The 19545-nt window shown below is 32.6% G+C and overlaps 1 protein-coding gene and 1 pseudogene across 1 annotated transcript; both read left to right on the top strand.

The window, feature by feature from the left end:
* Positions 1 to 318: 318 nt before the first annotated feature.
* LOC107136075 lies at positions 319 to 1262 on the top strand (annotated as a pseudogene).
* A 12975-nt stretch (positions 1263 to 14237) lies between these two features.
* LOC107136074 (olfactory receptor 5K3-like) lies at positions 14238 to 15206 on the top strand. Its single transcript, XM_015478293.1, has one exon. The coding sequence runs from the start codon at positions 14238 to 14240 to the stop codon at positions 15204 to 15206; it is 969 nt and encodes a 322-aa protein (XP_015333779.1).
* The last annotated feature ends 4339 nt before the right edge of the window (positions 15207 to 19545 follow it).

The raw sequence follows: 19545 nt of genomic DNA, 5'->3' as shown, positions 1-19545 counted from the left end.
TGGGGGAAATTAATTAATTGGGCCAAATTTTTATCCTATTATGCATTAATACTGAATGATAAACTTCTCCACTTTAAACCTCATCCCTGGATTTATCAAAATACACCTGTTAATTTTGAGAGTTGCAGCATTAGGTTATAGATGCTGACTCTTCAATGGAACAAAAGACCCTAGAAGTATGTGGAGCTGTCTGATGGAAATAGCAGGGAATGATAAAGAAGAAATTTCCCTACATGCTATAAAAAAGAGAGAAAAATTAGATACTTTCAATTAGAATCTTATATCTCAACAATTCCTATTTCAACAGACAACACAGAGATGACTGAAGACAACCACTCAATGACAACTGAATTTATCATGATGGGATTTACAGATAACCCAAATCTGAAGACCTTTTTGTTTGTGGTAATCTCTGTCATCTATCTGGTCACCATGGTAGGGAATCTAGGGTTGGTGGCCTTGATTTACATGGAGCGCCGTCTTCACATACCAATGTACATCTTCCTGGGCAACCTGGCTCTCATGGATTCCTTCTGTTCCAGTGCCATCACTCCCAAGATGTTACAGAACTTCTTTTCCCAGGGCAGAAGAATTTCCTTCTATGAATGTATCACACAATTTTATTTTCTCTGTTTTGCTGAATCAACAGACTCCTTTCTTCTGGCAGCAATGGCTTATGACCGCTATGTGGCCATATGCAGACCACTGCAGTACCACACCCTGATGTCAAAGAAACTCTGCATTCAGATGACCATAAGAGCCTACATACCTGGAATCCTGCATCCCATGATTGAAGTAGGACTTTTATTTAGGTTGCTTTTCTGTGGGTCTCATCAAATCAATCACTATTTTTGTGATATCCTTCCATTATATAGACTCTCCTGTGTTGACCCTTATATCAATGAATTGATGGTACTTATCTTGGCAGGGTCACTTCTAATCTGTACTATTACCATAGTAGTAATCTCTTACCTCTATATCCTTTTCACTATATTTGCAGTGAAATCCAAGAGGGAAGGGGCAAAGCTCTATGTACTTGTGCATCCCACTTTCTCTCTGTTTCCGTATTCTATGGTTCTCTTCTCTTTGTGTATGCCAGACCAAGTTCATTTAAAGAAGGGGACAAAGATACACCTGTTGCTATTTTTTATACTCTAATAGTTCCTTTATTAAACCCTTTTATTTATACTCTAAGAAACAAGGAAGTAATAAATGCTATAAAAAGGTTTTTAAGCAAAAGTCAATTTTGTAACTTTCTATAACATATAGCATCTCTCCTTAAAAATTTACTGGAACTTGATACCATCTTTTCTAAACCTACAAATACTGAGAAAATGGCACATATTCATACTGAGAATACTAAATTATTAAAATATTGATGATATTTGATGCAAATTAGTTCCAAAGAGATTGTGTGTGCACAAATATACTTCAAAATTAAATGTCATAAGATAATTCAAGAGTGAACTAAATAATTATTCATGAGTGTCAGATTGCAATTTTTTACAATTTTCCACAAAATCATCAAATCTAGGAATACTCATCAGCATACGAAAAACTAGCTTCTATTTAATACTGTTGTTATATTTCTCATATCCTAAGCATAATTTTACAATCAAAGGCATTTTCCAAGTTCTAAATATTAACATTTCATTAAACTGTATGGTTGAATTGGGTTTTGATTTTTTCTTTCAAGAGATTATGCTTAACATGTATTCATATAGAATATTTATTCTCTAATAATTAATATTTTCATATTTAGTGTAAATCAATTTTACTTTCCAATTCTCTTTAACAGAGTAACTGTACACTGTGATTTAACAGCCTGTAATTTAAAATGATGCTATTTCAGTACAGAAAAAGGCAACATGAGGAAGGATGGGAGAGCCTGGGAAAGTACAGGGGAATAAAATCTACCAAATTATGCTCTGTCCACATAGGACTATACCACAAAGAATCCCACTTATACATATAATTATCATGTGCTAATTAGAATAATAATAGTAACAGAAAGGAGATTGATAAAGTAGAAAAATTGGACCTGTTTGAGGAATGAGGAGAGATAAAGGGAAGGCACGAAAGAATAAGAACAATAAAATTATGCTATGTGTCTGTATCAATATGGCATGACAAATCTCACTACTAGGTATGATTATAATGCATGATTAAGAGTGATGCTATTTATAATGAAATTCTTCTCAATTTTTATTTTTTCATGTAGTTTGCTTAAATGTCAATTATAAATGAAAATGCAATTACTGAAAATATCTATTAAATCAATTTTTTTCTGCTTGACTTTATTACTTGTTTTGTTGGCCACTGAACAAAAATATTCATCAAAGAAATGGACAAAGAAAAAGGAAAAAAAATTTGAAATGTGTTATCTGCTTTTTTATTATTTGGATCTCAGGTGTTTCCAGAAAGATCCTATGTTAGTGCAAGACTATTCAAGAATGAAATCATTTGATTATGAGAGCTCAAAGCTAATTGGTCTTTCATACTTTTAGTGGACTAACACAATAGTAACTGTAGGCAGGTGGAAGGTAAGTCACTGGGGTTACACTCTGGAAGTTTCCTCTTCCCTGAGACTCTTTTCCTATCTCTCTCTGCATCTCAACCACCACCAGCAGAGAAGTGATCCTCAGCTTCACCATTCTACCATGATGTTTCACCTCCCTTGGGTCCCAGGCCAATGAACCCAACTGAGCATTGGTTGAAACTCTGAAACAAGGAGTTCAAAATTAAGTTTTCTTTTTCTAATTAGTTCTTCTTTAGATATTTTGGTCACAGCAAGAAAAAATGAATACAGAAACTGGTGTGAAGAAGTGGAGTCTCTGCTGTGACTAATAACACCATGTGCTTTAGCTTTTCATATTGATTTGTGGCAGAAGATCCAAAAAATTTGAGGATACAACTGGAGAAGACTTAGAACACTGCATATGGAGCTTAATGGGCAATTGTAGTGTGAGATTAGAAGACACAGAATGGAGATATGAATGAGGAAAACCAAAGACTTTGCTCATGAATTTTCGGAGGGGAATGAGAATTCTGTTGGGAATTGGACCAGAGATCATTTGAGTTATATCTTGGCAAAACACTTGTTTACATTTTGTTCATGTCTGGAGATTTTGTGTGAAGGTGAATTTTGTTTGAAGGTTATGCCAAAGTTGCATCAGGATTAAAAGATGCCAAAAAAAATGCCAGTAGGAGAGAACATCTGCTGACCAAGTAAATAAGCAGGTTAACAGAGAGGCCACATGGGCTTCAACCAGCAAAGTCAAAGGGGCAGGGCTGGCCATGCCCTTTGGAGATCATATTTTGCTACCATGTACCCCATATACTAGAAGGTGAGCTATAGAGATTGTTTGCCTGGCTGGGTTTAGATCTTGATTTTTGTCCAATCCCTTCTTTCTTTGCCCCTACACATCCTTTTGGAATATAAATATTTACTCTGTGCATTATGTGTAGGTTATATGAAAGTTGCTTTTGTTTCATGGGTTCACATCCAAGAGTTTGCTTTGAGTCTCTGGTGAGACTTTTGACTTAGGACAATGCTGGATCTGTTAAGACAGTATCTAGGAGATGCACTAAATGTATTTTGCATTGTGACATGGGCATGATTTTTTGAGGGTCAGAGGAAGAATAGTATTGTTTTGATATGAAGATTCCCCCCAAATATCCTATGCTAATGCAGAAATGTTTGGAGGTAAAATTATTAGATTATAAGAGCTGTTACATAATTGGTCCAACCTGGTTTGAATGGACTATTTGATAACTGTAGGCACTTGGGTCATGACTAGAGATTGTAGGTCATTGGGGTCCTCTCAGGGAAGGATTCCTCTTCCCTGTGGACCCTTCTCCTTTCTCTGTCTGTCTTGCTTGCCACCCTGAAGCTATGCTCCTCTACCACACCCTTCTGCCATGATGTTCTACCTCATTTGATACCCAGAGTAATGAAGGCGGCCAATTATGGAGTGAACATTTGAAACCAAAAACTCAAAATAAATATTTTCTCCTCTAAGTTTTTCTTATTGCACATCTTCATCACAGTGACAATAATTATGTTACCCTTGGGACAAGATTAAAGTTATCCATTGATTTTAAAGGATTTCCTTGGCATTCACATCAGAATAATTCTGCACAAATTCCTAGCCTGAGGGGCATGGTTCCCAAAATATCAATGAACCCCCCCCAAAAAAAAAAAACTATATTAAGGATGGATGCAGTCTGAGAAAATGTGTGTCACAACACTAAAAACTGAAGGAATACCATGATTAGAGGTAAAAACAAAGATGTTTGAAAGCCCTGATGCTAACATAATTATTGTCACTGACCCATGAGTAGAGCGACTGTCTTTGTTTTAATAATCTATTCCTCAATGTTTAAAAGTTCAAATTTTTAATATGAATTTCCCCATACTGAAGAATATAATATCTCCAGGTAGTTATAATAAAATATTTATCATTCAATACAGCACAAGAATGTTGTATTATAACATAGTGCATAACATGCTGTATCACATAACATAAACATAAATGTTCATTTCTTGAAAATACTTAATATAGTCATTGCTTTTGTATTTTATATACTTATGTTTTCAGTTTGTCTCTAAATTTCAGACACTATGAAAAAAAATCATGCAACACAATAAGTGGCTTATTCAGGTATTCTAAGCATAAACGCACCAGAGTTTTATTATCATATATACAGGTAGTCTGTAAATGACCATGTAAAATAATTCTTGGGTGTATAGTAAAGTTGTTTCTGATTAAGAATAATTATTATACTTTGCAACCAAGAAGAGAAAATGAGATTTCACTTTTATATTCTGATAGAGTGTCTCTTAAATAAAACAGTAACTAACTTTTCCAGAGTACAAAAAATATTTTCAGCTTATTTATCAATAAGCATTGCTTAGATAGATAATGACAAAAATTGTACTTTTGTATATTCATAAATAATTTTCAAAATATTCAAATTTAGGGATATTTTAAAAGTGAAGAAAACCTAAAATATAATGGGAAAATTATTTTATTTATTGATGATAAGCCTCTAGTTACAAAAGTCTGAAAAAACTTCCCTAAAATATGTGAATGAATAGAAAATTGTATATTGAATATAGTGTAGACAAGAATAAGACACAGAGAATGCTAACAAAAAATGTATTTTTAAAATAATACATATTTTGAATAATTGTAGGCTTTTATATAAAATTGTGTATTCAAAGTATGCTAAAGCCAAAGACTTATAGCAAATTCTGGAAGAAAAGAAAGATTATTTTACCATCCCGTGTTACTTCTGCCCTTGAAATATTGGCTCATGTATATCAGGTCTAATCTAATTAATCATTTTTTTTGTAAAATTGTTTTGTATAGGCTCTCCTGTACTGATGCCCGCCCCCTCTCTCTTTGTTGTTGTTGTTGCCAATCCAAATATATACCATTTCTACTGTCTTGATCACTTATCTCTGTATTATTTTCACAACTTTCTAAATGAAATCCAAGGAGGGAAGAAGTACAGCACTTTCAACCTGTGCATCCCACTTTTTCTCACTCTTAATATCAACATTTTTCACCTCATGTGTATTAGACCATTTGGAGAAGAAGGTAAAGATACACTAGTGACATTAATTTACAATAGTAATTGCATTTTTAAGCCCTTTTATATACAGTTCAAGAAGTAAGAAGGTAATAAATGTTCTAGAAAAAGTTATGAGAACTTATAATATTCTTAAATGCCAACATCTACAAATTGATTCAATTTATTAAAATGTTTGCATAAACGATGAACATAGAAAAATAAATGTCTTGTACTTAATATGTGACATTAAATCATTCAGTTACATATTTTAAGATAGGTATTAGAATTAAAAAATTGTTTGGAAAATTTTAATCCAAATTACTTATCAGGGTAAATCAAGGGAAACATAAGGGTAACTGTAATTGCTTTCATTGGTCTTGTGGAATAGTGAGAGAGTTCTGTTGAAAGCCTCAGTGAATTGACCTATCATTCAAACTAAATGTAAAATTATGTAATGATTTTTCTTTTTTAGAAAAACAATCTGGCAGAAACTTGTAGGTTAATGTGGAGGAAGAGAAATGAGAAACAAAGTAATTGTTGTAATCTATTTTTAGTGTAATAAAGTTTTATTTAAATGAGATCCCAAGAATGTGAAAAGAGTGAATTCAGAAGGAATAAACTCACCTATTTTACAGAATAATTAACAATGGATTTTAACACATGGGGAAGAAGAAATTTTGTTCTAATTAGTCACACAGGATAGCAGAATGCATTCTGACATATTGTACACAAATGGAGCACAACTTCTCATTCATCTGGCTGTACAAGATGCAAAATCACACCAATCATGCAATCATAAATGTACATATGGTAACAATATCTGACTCATTCTTGTACCCATCCCACCCACACACATCTTCTCCTCTCCTCACTCCCCTCTGCCCTACCAAAGTTCCTCCATTCTTCCCTACTCCCACTATTATGGATCAGCATCTGATATGTGGATGCTGATCCATAATGGTTGCAGATATATATATATATATATATATATATAGATATATATAGATATAGATATAGATATAGATATAGATATCCTATCTATATATATCTCTCTGTATATATAGAGAGATGCTGATATATATATATATATGCCTTAGCCTTTGGTTTTTTGGGGATTGACTTAGTTTGCTTAACATAATATTCTCCAGTTCCATCCATTTACTGGCAAATGCCATAATTTCATTTATCTTTATGGCTGAATAATAGTATATTGTGTGTGTGTATACCACATTTTCTTTATCCATTCATCTGTTGAAGGGCACCTAGGTTGGTTCCATAGTTTAGCTATTGTGAATTGAGCTGCTATGAACACTGATGTGACTGTTTCACTGTAGTATGTTGATCTTAAATCTTTGGGGTATAAACCAAGGAGTGGGATAGCAGAGTCAAATGGTGGTTGTAGGGATTCTGACTGTGGAAATATATAGAGAAGCATTCCTCTGGTGAGCAAACTCCCAGCAGATAACAGGCACTCTGTTTCCCACCCTTAGAATGCCCTGCAGTTTCTCCTAGGATCTAGTAAAATAACTAAATATGTGTGCAATGTCTAGCTGCTATGGTAATGCCTTGCTTGAGAAGATTCTGTGCTAGAGTCTTATCAAACTCATCCTTGATCTCAGGCACATAACTCCTGGAAATAAAGGAACTTGCTTGCCAGATAGCTACAATGTTTCACAAAACTCTGGTGCTCCCAGATCTGCCCATCTAACAATAACTTTAGACAATGAACTTTCTTGAGAACTGCACAAACTCCTGACATTGCACACTGTAAATGTAGAATGTAACTGCAGAATAAGCAACCTTACTGATACTATAAACAATAATGTACTTATAGTACTAATGACCAGATGTAACCTATTAATATGAATAAATGTGGCCACTTGGTTGAGCAGCCATCTTTCCTGCCTCTGTATCTTGTCTCTGTGTCTCTTTTTATTTTCCTTACAGATGGTTCCATTCCAAGTTTCCTGAGGTATCACTATACTGCTTTCCATAGTAATTGCACCAATTTACAGCCCCCCCCCCGAAATGTATGAGTGAACCTTTTCCCCCACACCCTTGCAAACACTTATTGTTGCTTGTATTCTTGATAATTGCCATTCTGACTAGAGTGAGATAGAATCAGTGTAGTTTTGATTTTCATTTCTCTAATTCCTAGAGATGTTGAACATTTTTTTATATATTTGTTGATCAATTATATTTCTTCTTCTGTAAAGTGTCTGTTAAGATCCTTAGCACATTTGTTGATTGGATGATTTGGTTTTTTTTTTGGGGGGGGGTGTTAAATTTTTTGAGTTCTTTATATAAAGGATTTTTGTTTGTTTCAAAGCAATATTATGGAATATAAAACAGACTTGCATATCAAACACTGAATAAAACATTCAAAATTGTGAAGAGACTTTTTTAATATTTTATTAGTAATAAGATGTATCCAAATTATATATAGTTATTGGCTACTTCTAATTTTCAAATTTTCTATAATTTTTCTTTAATCATGACTTTTTTGCATGGATCTATTTATAGCACTATCTAGATAAAAGATATTAAAATATTTCAACTCTGGGGCAAGTAATTTCTGTATCTTGACAGTCTTTTAATGTGTTTGTGATGTTTATGATCTATAAATATTTTAATTTGAAGTACTCATTATATACTATTTCTTACGCAATCACTATCATGCAGTTTTGGTCTACAGTTTTGTTTTATTTTAATCTGAAGGCTACTATTGACCAGTATTATTGTCATTTTCTCTTTTTATAGTCCTCCTCCTCATTCTCATTTTTTTGAAAAGTTTAAAATTTTCAAAGTTGTCTCTTGATTTGTCTTAGAGATAAGATCATATACATGGATTGATGTTATCCAAGAGTAAATTCCCACATAAAATTATAAGAGAAAAAGGAAAAAAAAGAGAGAGAGAAACAAAAGAAAAGAAAGATTATTTGTGATCCTGGGTCAGTCAAGCACATATTTTACCCTTTCCATTTGTGTTAAAATTTCTAAGTCCATATCTCACATTTAGAGCTTTTTATGAATGAATTTTTGAATTTTTTCCCATAGTTCAGATTTTTTATTGGTACATTATAGTTGTACATACTAGCAGGATTCTTTCTGACATAATCATATGTGCACAAATTTAATTTACTCCATTCAGTCCTTGGTTCCCCCCATTCCCTCCACTCTTCACTCCCCCTATTCCCTTTCTTCTACTCTGCTGGTGTTTCCTCTACTCTATTTATTTATTTTTGGTTGATGATTTAGAGATATACATAAAGGTAGAATACATTGTGGTATATTTGTAAAACCACATAGTGTAATTTTGTCAAAATCACTCTGACTTTCCTCCCCATTCCTAACCCTCCTTCCTCCTCCTCAATCTCCTTTTTCTACTTCACTGACTTTCCCTCTCTCTTTAGGATATCAGATCCCATACCCCACTCTTTCCCCCCTTGCTTTGCTCTAGATTCTGCATATAAAACACTCAACCCTTAATTATTTTGAGTGTATCTTATTTTACTTAGAATGATGTCTTTCTTTTCCATCCATTTTCTGTCAAATGCAGTAATTTTGTTCTTCTTTATGGCCAAGTAAAACGCCATTGTATATATGTGTATATGCACACACACAAATACACACATATAACACACACACATACATATGGCACATTTTCTTAATCCATCCATCTGTTGATGAGCACCTGAATTGGTTCTATATTTTGGCTATTGTGAGTTGTGCTGCTAGATATTGATGTGGCTGTATCACAATAGTATGCTGATTTTAGATTTTTTTTGGACAAATTCCAAGGAGTAGGATTGCTGGGTCATCTGGCCATTCCATTCATAGTTTATTGAAGAATCTCCATACTGTTTTCCAAAGTGGTCATACCAATCTGCAGTCCCCAAAACAATGTAAGAGTGTAACTTTCTCCACATCCTCAACAGCATTTGTTATTATTTATATTCTCGGTAATTGACATTCTGACCAGAATGACATGAAATCTCAGTATAAATTTTGATTTTCATTTCCCTGTTTGTTAGGGATATAGAACATTTTTTCATATATGTGTTGGACATTTATATTTCTTCTTTTGAGAAATATCTATTTAGCTTTTTGTCCATTTATTGATTGGGTTATTTGGGCTTTTGTTCATTTATTTGATGTTAGGGTTTTTTTTTTGTATTATTTACATACTCTGGATATCAATGCCCTATCAGAGAAGTAACTGGCAAAGATTCTATCCCATTTTCAGGCTGTCTTTTCATGTTGTTTATAATTTCCTTTGCTGTGCAGAAGTTTGTAATTTGATTTCTTCCCACTTAATGATTCTTGGTTTTATTTCTTGAGCTTTTAGCATCTTTTTAAGGAAATAGGTACCTACATCAATACATTGAAGCATCGAGTCTATGTTTTCTTCCAGCAGTTGCAGAGTGTTTGGTCTAATTCCTAGGTCTTTGGTTCATTTTAATTTGATTTATGTGCAGGTTGAGATAGAAATCTAGTTTCATTCTTCTACATTTGAATACCCAGGTATCCCTGCACAATTTGTTAAAAAGACTATTTGTTCTCCAAGACACATTAACAATTTTGTCAAGTATCAGATAACTGTACCTATGTGGATTTTGTCTTTATGTCTTCTATTATGTTCCATTGGTCTTCATGTCTATTTTGATGCAATAGTTTAATTTCTTTACATAGTATTAAAGTAGACTTTATTTTAGAATGTTGTGAATTGAGAACTAAAATTTGATTCAGGACTAGCCAGTAGTTCCAGAAATTTGTTTATTCTTTCCTTACTGGTTCTCATGTCTCCTCTTTGCATATGCACATCAATAAAATCACAAGAATATGCATACTCAGAGAAGTCAATCCCTAGCCTATCTCTCTTCACAGCAAACACAAAAGAATCCCAATTCCTACACTTACATCCTAGGAATGAAAAAAAGACTTTATAAACACCCCCCCCAAAAAAACCCTGAAACATAATAAGCTATGATTGGGAAAGACTCTTCTGCTTCTACCCATGTCTGTTATTAGGGTGCAAGAATTCACATATAAGATATAAATTTTCTCTAATCTTTATTTATGTGACTCTATTTTTATTACTGTTAATATCTTAATACTAAGATGGTCCCCCAAATGTGGATTTCAGGCCACATTAACTCTCCAAATCTCCAAATTCATACACCCAACTGCCTATCTTACACGATAACTTAAATGTCTCAAAGACATCTCAAATTTAACATGATCAAAACACAAATCTTGAAATTCCCCTAAATATTATCCCTTCCTTGTCTTCTTTATTGAATGGTAGCTTCCTTTAATGAATTAGGCAGAAATTAAGAGTAGTCCTCCATTTCTCTCTCCCCTCAAACCAGACTTTCAAGAGAATTGTCAACTCTCTCTCTTTTCCTCCAATGTACCAAATCTCTCCATTCACATAACACCCATATAATTCTCTCTCACCCAAACAGTATCAACGTCTTCAAATCTGTCTACCTGCTTTTGCTGATTTTATTTCTTTTACATTTTGTTCATGTTCCAATTATTGAAGCAGCACTTACTGAAAGGTGCTTTACAAAAGTTGTAGTCTCCTGCCCACTATGATCTATGTATTTCAAGTCACAGATGATTAAGTGGAAATTTTTCTATAAAGTCCAGTGAGTACCATTTAGCTGAATAAAAGGGAAAAAAATCTGATTACAAAGACCAAGAAAAGTTCTCATGGAGGAATTCATGTTTGAGCTCAAAGAAGAGCTCAATGGAAAAGGGAAAAGAAGTCACTATAGGTGAGGGAACATTGCTATCATATTAACTGAGGCAGGTGTTCAAGGAACAGGACAGTGATTTCACCAGCAAAGCAAGAGACAAGATGCAGACAGATTGTGGAGTATCTGGAACTCCAAAATAAGGACAATGGATTTGGTATGAAAAGTTATGCAATTCTATTATGAATCTTGAGCAGGAAAATATAATTTTTTAAAATTTATTCAACAAATAATAAGCATTAAAAAATGCCAAGCACTATTCATAGATCTGGAAATACAGAATTGGATATATAAAAAAAATCCTTCCTCATGAAGTCAATGTGCTAATTGTAGGAAAGGGGAAGGAATCACCAATTATAGATGTACTGACAGATTAGCAGTATGTGTGATTAGCAGTATGAAGTGTGATTAGCAGTATGAAGATGATTAAAACCACAGCACAAGAAAAGTAAAGTGTAGGTTGTAAAATAAGAAGTAGAAGTGAAAATCTCAGTAATTTGTATATAGGAAAAAATAAAATAATAACTTTACTACATGCATTGTAGAATATGGGGATTAATTCCTGCCAGAGTGAAGAATTTTTGACCTTCACTGAAACTGCCAATCTTCTAGTTTTCTTTCCAAATTAATTTTGTTTTCATGAACTACATTAATTCCAATTCCTCCAGCTGAGCCATTTTCTGGTTAACATGTTAAATAGAATTTTATAAATTGTATAAAGTAAGCCAGTTACATATAAACCAGCAAGGTAATCATCAGAATTTTTAGTGCATGTCATTTGCTTTAACCTAATTATCTCAAAGGACATCTTTAATTAATTTCAAGTGGTTTGTATGCTTTTATGACTTAATATCTCCACAGAAAGTACTTATATGTGTGAAGAAAAATCCCTTCAGAATTTGATGAAAACCTTTTAACTTGGCAGTATAAAGACATATTATTAACACTGACCTATAGGTAATCTCTGAGATTTTCATTCTCTTAATCCCAAATATTTTAGCAAGAATGTACACATTTTTATTCCTAAATTTGGCAATATTCACCATAAAGCAAATACGGAACTTTGAAAAAGCTCTTCTCACTGAAATGAAATTAAGAGAAATATTAAAACTTAGTCTTATTGTTAATATTAACAAAAACAAATATTTACTTCCCTAATTTATCATTTTTCATCGTTTCTAAATTAAACTCCTTTCTTTTTGTTTTAGCTTTTAGCAAAACTGAATGGAATGGGGAACTATGATGAGTTGCAATACTATAATCATCTGACTTCCAGATTATAAGACATAATTTCAAAATCTACAGGTAAGATTTAAAAGTTTATTTGAAGAATTCAGGTATTATCTTTTTTCTTTAACTGATTATACAGTTTATATAAAATACTTGGAGTGAACAAATTCTACTACCTTTATTTTTATGTTTTGACTAAATAAACACAAATTTTTAAATACAGAATTTATAATTATGTTTGTCAGTTAATATAATCCCATAAATCACTAGGTAATAAGGAAATGGGCTTTTGAGACAAGGATTTAAAGGGTTCTTCTTTTTATAAGTGCTAAAAATGAAATTTGAAAGTGGCTCTGATTTAACTTTTAATTGACTATGGTACACTTTAAAGAATCTTACATAATGTTCTGAGGAAAGGGAAACAGTAGAGAAGAATCAAATTAGATAAAAGGAAGATATCAAAGTTTCTTAATATTATGATTTTGAAAGTTCCCTCGTAGACACTTTTTCAGGGTTAACAATCTCAATATGCAGAGGCAAAAAGTTCACTGAAGATCATTAGTAAGATACTGAAATGAAGATCACCTATGACTGGTCATAGGTTTGAGGTAGGTTTAGAATTAATTTTGCCTTCTCCCTATAGTATTGTATAGCCCCTTTCAGAGAAGTATGTAACACCTAACTTCAAGATACTTATAATAAAATAAGAAAATTGTTCATAAATTATACATGAAAAATTGAAGATGGCCTGGGTGTAGAAAATATGTTCCACAATTCACACTGTACTAGGACATTTGGCTAAAATTACTAGCTTTGTATATAAACTATGTCTTCCAGAACAGGAAGAAAGACATAGATTTAAACAAAAATCAATCAGATTAATTAAATGGAAAAAGACAGCATTTATGAAAATGAGTAAAATTCCCAGAAAAAGAATGAGAATTGATATTCTGTGGACATTTATTTCTTTAGCCTTTCTAAGATAATTTTCAATAAGATGAATAACACCTTCCTTGGTTGTTAGTGATCTTTGTGCAATTTGTAATATATAAAATTAATACATCTGTAATATGCTTTTAAATAACATTCACTTCTCTTGGATAAATATATAAATAGTTTTCTCACATAAAATACATATGATAGTAAAATCTATTTTAAAATTATTTTAGAGATCTTAAAAATGTACAACATTAGGCTGGGATTGTGGCTCAGTAATACAGTGCTTGCCCAATATGTGTGAGGCAATGGGTTCAATTCTCAGCACCGCATATAAATCAATAAAATAAAGGTCCATTGACAACTAAAAAAAATTTAAAAAATATATATACAGCATCAAAATTTTGGGGGATCAATGGTTCAAATACTGCTACCCTAAATTTTATGCTTCATTGCAGAAATGCGAGAAGATAAAACATTTTCATTTTTAGTATCCTCCCTGAACTAATCAAAACATTCTTATAAATGTTTAGAGTCATAGCTTGAGGTCAGAGATACAGACATTTTAAGGCAACAAGAACTCTTAGAAGTAAATAAAGCTGTAAATCATAGACAGGAGGGGATGCTTGAAGAACTCCTCTCATTAAAAGAAAAACTGAATGAAAAATTGTATGTTCTCTGTTAGGAGCTTATATCTACTTAACTTCTATCTCAACAAAAAAGAGAGACATGACTGAGGACAACCAATCATTTACAACTGAATTTATTCTCATCGGGTTTACAGACCACCCAGACATGAAGACCCTTCTGTTTGTGGTGTTCTTTGGCATCTATCTGGTCACCATGGTGGGGAATCTAGGGTTGGTGGCCTTGATTTACATGGAGCGCCGTCTCCACACACCCATGTACATCTTCCTGGGCAACCTGGCTCTCATGGATTCCTGCTGTTCCTGTGCCATCACTCCCAAGATGCTAGAGAACTTCTTTTCTGAGGACAGAAGGATTTCCCTCTATGAATGCATGGCACAGTTTTATTTTCTCTGTCTTGCTGAGACTGCAGACTGCTTTCTTCTGGCAGCAATGGCTTATGATCGCTATGTGGCCATATGCAGACCACTGCAGTACCACACCGTGATGTCAAAGAAGCTCTGCATTCAGATGACCACAGGAGCCTACATAGCTGGAAACCTGCATCCCATTGTTCATGTAGGACTTTTATTTAGGTTAACTTTCTGTGGGTCTCATCAAATCAATCACTTCTTTTGTGATGTCCTTCCAATATACAGACTCTCCTGTGTTGACCCTTATATCAACAAATTGATGATAATTATCTTGGCAGGGTCAGTTCTGATACTTACAATTACTATTGTCCTAATCTCTTATTTCTATATCCTTTTCACTATATTTACAATGAAATCTAAAGAAGGAAGGGGCAAAGCTCTATCTACTTGTGTATCCCACTTTCTTTCTGTTTCCATATTCTATGGTTCTCTTCTTTTCATGTATACTCGACCAAATTCACTTAATGAAGGGGATAAAGATATACCTGTTGCAATTTTTTATACTCTAGTTATTCCTTTATTAAATCCTTTCATTTATAGTCTAAGAAATAAGGAAGTAATAAATGTTATGAAAAGAATTATGAAGAAAAGACAATTTTGTAATATTGTAAAACAACAATTTCCCATGGAAAATTGATTTCAACTTAATGTATTTGAAAACCTACAAATACTGAGAAAGTGGAAATGGGCACTTTGTAATCAAAATAGTAAATTATTTAAACATGATGGTATTTTTATCAAATACGTTTGTAGATGACAAATTGTGCTAAAACATACTTCAAAATCTAAGGCAGTGAGATTCATTAGGAGTGAACTGAATAATTATCCATTAATGCCAAAGTGTAAGTTGTCACAATTTTCAAAAACAAATTCAAAAATGCTGGGACAAAAGTCAGTATGCATAAAAGTAGTCCCCACTTAATATTTAAATTTCTCAAGTCCCAAAATATAATCTTGCAATTTCAGGCTTATTTTTAGTTCACAAATATTAATCATTCCAGAAGCAACTCCATCTGTGGGAAGTAAACTGTTTGAATTTGATTTTCAACTTGAATTTGGTCCTTTCCTTAGATTATTTATGCAGAGTATTTTCTCATGAAGAATAGTTTCATATTGTTAGTCATTTTTACACTAAATACTATCTGTATATTATGGTCAATCAACCTGTGGCTTTAAATGATGCTATTCATAATGAAATCTATATATTTTAATTTTTCTTGTAGTTTGTTTATTTTCCACTATAGATGGCAATGTAATTAGTCTTAATTAAATTGAGTTTTAATTAAATTAGGACTTTTCTTCCTGATATTATTACTTGTTTTGTTTTTCATTAGGAGTACCAAAACATGGACTGATTCCAATGAAAAATATTGATCTGTTCATAGTATTAACAAAAGATGAAGATGTTGTTCAAGTATTATAGGCAGAAAAATAACAAAAATCCTAATGCTTTAAACAAAATATTTGTTATTCAATTAAATGTAAAAGTTCAAAAAATGATTTATTAAATTGTGCTGTCTACTAGAACCTAATCTAGATATTTCACGTATATTATATATGAACTAATTAGGCATTCTTTTTATGCTTTTTTAAAAATGAGAACCTCATTGGGACCACCAGGTACTGAATAAAGTAAATTAAATTTCATTTATGTAACTTGCCCAACCTCACATTCAGTTAAGTCAGAGGGAACTGGAGTGTGAATCAATACTGCCTTTTCTCCACATGCTTGGGTTTTAGGAAATGGAGGTTGTATTACCTGTGGTATTTAGATATAAATAACAACAGAAGTAAACTGTTCATTTAAAGACGAAAACTATTTTGACAGTTAGAGCAAAACATAAATTATCATGACCAAAGTCATTGTGTATAAAAGTGAATGTGTCACTGGGAATGGGAAATGCAGGTGAACCATGGGATAGATTCAACAAAGTGGCAAAAGTAGGAGAGAATGAGTGTGGGAAAGTAAGGGTAGAAGTGGATCAGATTCCAGAGAGAATTAAATGCCACCGTAAAGAATCTGAGTTGGTTCTGAGGCTAAGACTTTATCATCTTCCTAGCAGCAAAGCAATATGATTCTATCTTTCAAACAATTAGTTTGGCAATTGATTGGAAAGAGACTGGAATGAGCCTAGTTTCAGTAACTCACTTGCTAGGTGAGAATATGGGAATGAGAATAGGCTCAGAAAGGGTAGGGGTACACACATATAAACAGAATTTAAAGAAAAAATCATATTGTATATTGCTACTGTGGGAAAATAAATGAAATAACATCTTCTTCTCTGCACCCACCAAATCACATCTGATTTTATATTACTAGTTCTCAAACAGTCCCTGGTGTATTTGGTCATTCAGTAAGTATTTCCTTTGAAGTTCTTATTGTAATTTTGTTACTTAGTGTACAATTATTTTACGTTTGAATGTTAGTAACTTTCTTTCATTTCTTTCAGGTTTAATTTCTAATCGGGTTAATACAGATAAATACAACCTACAACAATGGCTTTTAAGGGTCTTAAATAGATTTTTCAGACTATTAAAAAAAAACCTCCAGGGGCCAAAACATTTGAAAATTCTATGCATGTTGTACACACTCTATTTTACCCCTTGTTAGTGAATTGTAGTTCTACATAATTGTTGAGTCTATTTCTACAAAAATACATAAATGAAATTTAATTTATTTTATTCAGTACCTGGTGGCCACAATTTTCCCTCCCTCCTCCTTCCTCTGCTCTACTGGTCTTCCTTTCACTCATTTCTTTATTTATGATTAGTGCTTTATAGATAAACATACAGGTGAAATGCACTGTGTTATATTTACATATGTACATAACATAATTTGGCCACTGTTTGCATAATGAATTTGACAAAATTATGCTATGTGCATCTATAAATACACACACTGCAGTGTTTTGTTTTATTTTGTACCAGAGATTGAACCACTGAGCCACATGCCCAGCCCTTTTTATTTTTTATCTTGAGACAGGGTTTCACTAAGTTTCTTAAGGCTTCCCTAAGTTGCTAAGGCCGGCTTTGAATTATGATCCTGCTGCTTCTTGTGCATGACCATACCTGATTATACACTCTGTTTTAATGGACATTTTGAGTTCTCAGAATTACATCCATTTCTTTATTTCCCTTTCCTAGTAATACCATGATTTTTGCTGAGTATTTCTTTATTACCCAGCCTTAATCCATAGCAACCTTGAATACCAGACGTCTGTACATGAAAATATGTGAATTGTGTGGTGATAGTAAGACAAAAATCCAATATCTAATATGTTAAATACTAATAGATACAATCTACTATTTTTAGAGACTTAAATACATTTTTAGTGAAAACATGCAGAGACCAGAATGTTTGAGAAGCTCTGAATTGAATAGAGTACACACTATTTTAATGGATATATTCAGTTGCCTTGATTTCTTTCCCTTTTCCAGTAATACCATGATTTTTGTTATATATTTCTTTATCAACAACTCCTAAACCTTATAAACACTAAACCCAGACATCTGTTGATGGAAGAGTTGTGACTTATTTAGGGTCAGTGTCTGGGGAATAAGTTTACTTTATTCTAAAAGAGATCCATACAAAAAAAAATATCATCTTGGTCTCTCTGAATATCAAGGTGTATGGATGTGAAAACTGTCAGAGTCTCTTTCCATTTTATCTCCAAAAAACAATCAGCCTAGGCATGTGCTCAACACTGAAATAAAGCAACAGCTGAAGTATTCACAGATAAACAGACATAAAAATATCTGGCCTAAGCCATCCCTTCTGGTTATATAATACAATAGATACTAGTATGCAGGCTTGTTTTGGGAAAGGTGTTTTATTTGCAAATGATTAAATGTTAATTGCTAATTCATGTCTCTTTCTTATAATGTCCCTTTATATCTAAGTTAATCCTCATACACTTTTAGCTTACAAATACTTTTTAGTGGTATCTATTTCATCATTCAACACATCTTTTAAGTCTTTTACTCTCATTACTATTTTTCAGTTTCAATAACCCCACAATAAAAAATTAAGAGAGATCTCAATTTGTCCACAGAAATGCAATGGCAAAGTACAGAAATCTAATACAGGCTATCTGAATTCAGAATCTATAGTCTAAACCATTAAATCATAAAAGAAATACCATGAAGTACAAATCAATGACAGAGAAGTGTTTAAGAATCTAAGCGTTTAAGTGGGCAGATATTCAAGAATGATGCCACTCATTTACAGTTACCCCCATATTTATTTTGAAAAATTAAAAAAAAAAAAAAGATTTAGCAATGCAGCTAAAACTCACATGCATTTTTAGCCAATTAATGAATTAAGTGATTGTCACCTGTTTACATTTATTCATCTCAAAATATTTATACACACATGTAAAATGTATGCATAAATATAATAAATATACACATGTGATGCACATATACATATTTTTTACATATATTGTGTATACTTGTGCATATTTATACACATAGTATACTTGAGTTAAATTAAATTTAAGTCTGAGGATACCTCTGCCTCTGAGTCCTTATGTAATGAACTTCAACCTAATCTAGTATGTAAACCAAATGAAAGCCTACTTTAGGAGTATGTCCTTGTAACCAGCAGCTGATTCTTAGTCAATTTCAGCAGCAGAGCTTCAGTTACAGTTGTCCATCTGAATAAAATAAAACAAAGCAGTAAATTGTAACTAATTAGCCTGTCTTTACATATTAGTTTTGTTTTCTGTCCAAAAATGCTTGGCCACATTACAGTCCAGAAGTTCTTGGAATTGATTCTGATTCTGAAGGCTGCCTGATTCAGAAATGCTGAATATAAGCCAGTTGAAATTTTAAAACTGAATTTAATTTGTAGATATCTTTAAACCAAATTATACATTGACATGAACAATTTATATCCACACCTATGTAATACGTACTAATGTACTTATGTGATATATATATATATATATATATATATATATATATATATATATATA

Source organism: Marmota marmota, unplaced genomic scaffold (assembly GCF_001458135.2).
Source record: "Marmota marmota marmota unplaced genomic scaffold, marMar, whole genome shotgun sequence".
Classification (NCBI taxonomy): domain Eukaryota; kingdom Metazoa; phylum Chordata; class Mammalia; order Rodentia; family Sciuridae; genus Marmota; species Marmota marmota.
Note: the sequence above shows the minus strand (reverse complement) of the source record. Positions and strands in the feature narration are given on the sequence as shown.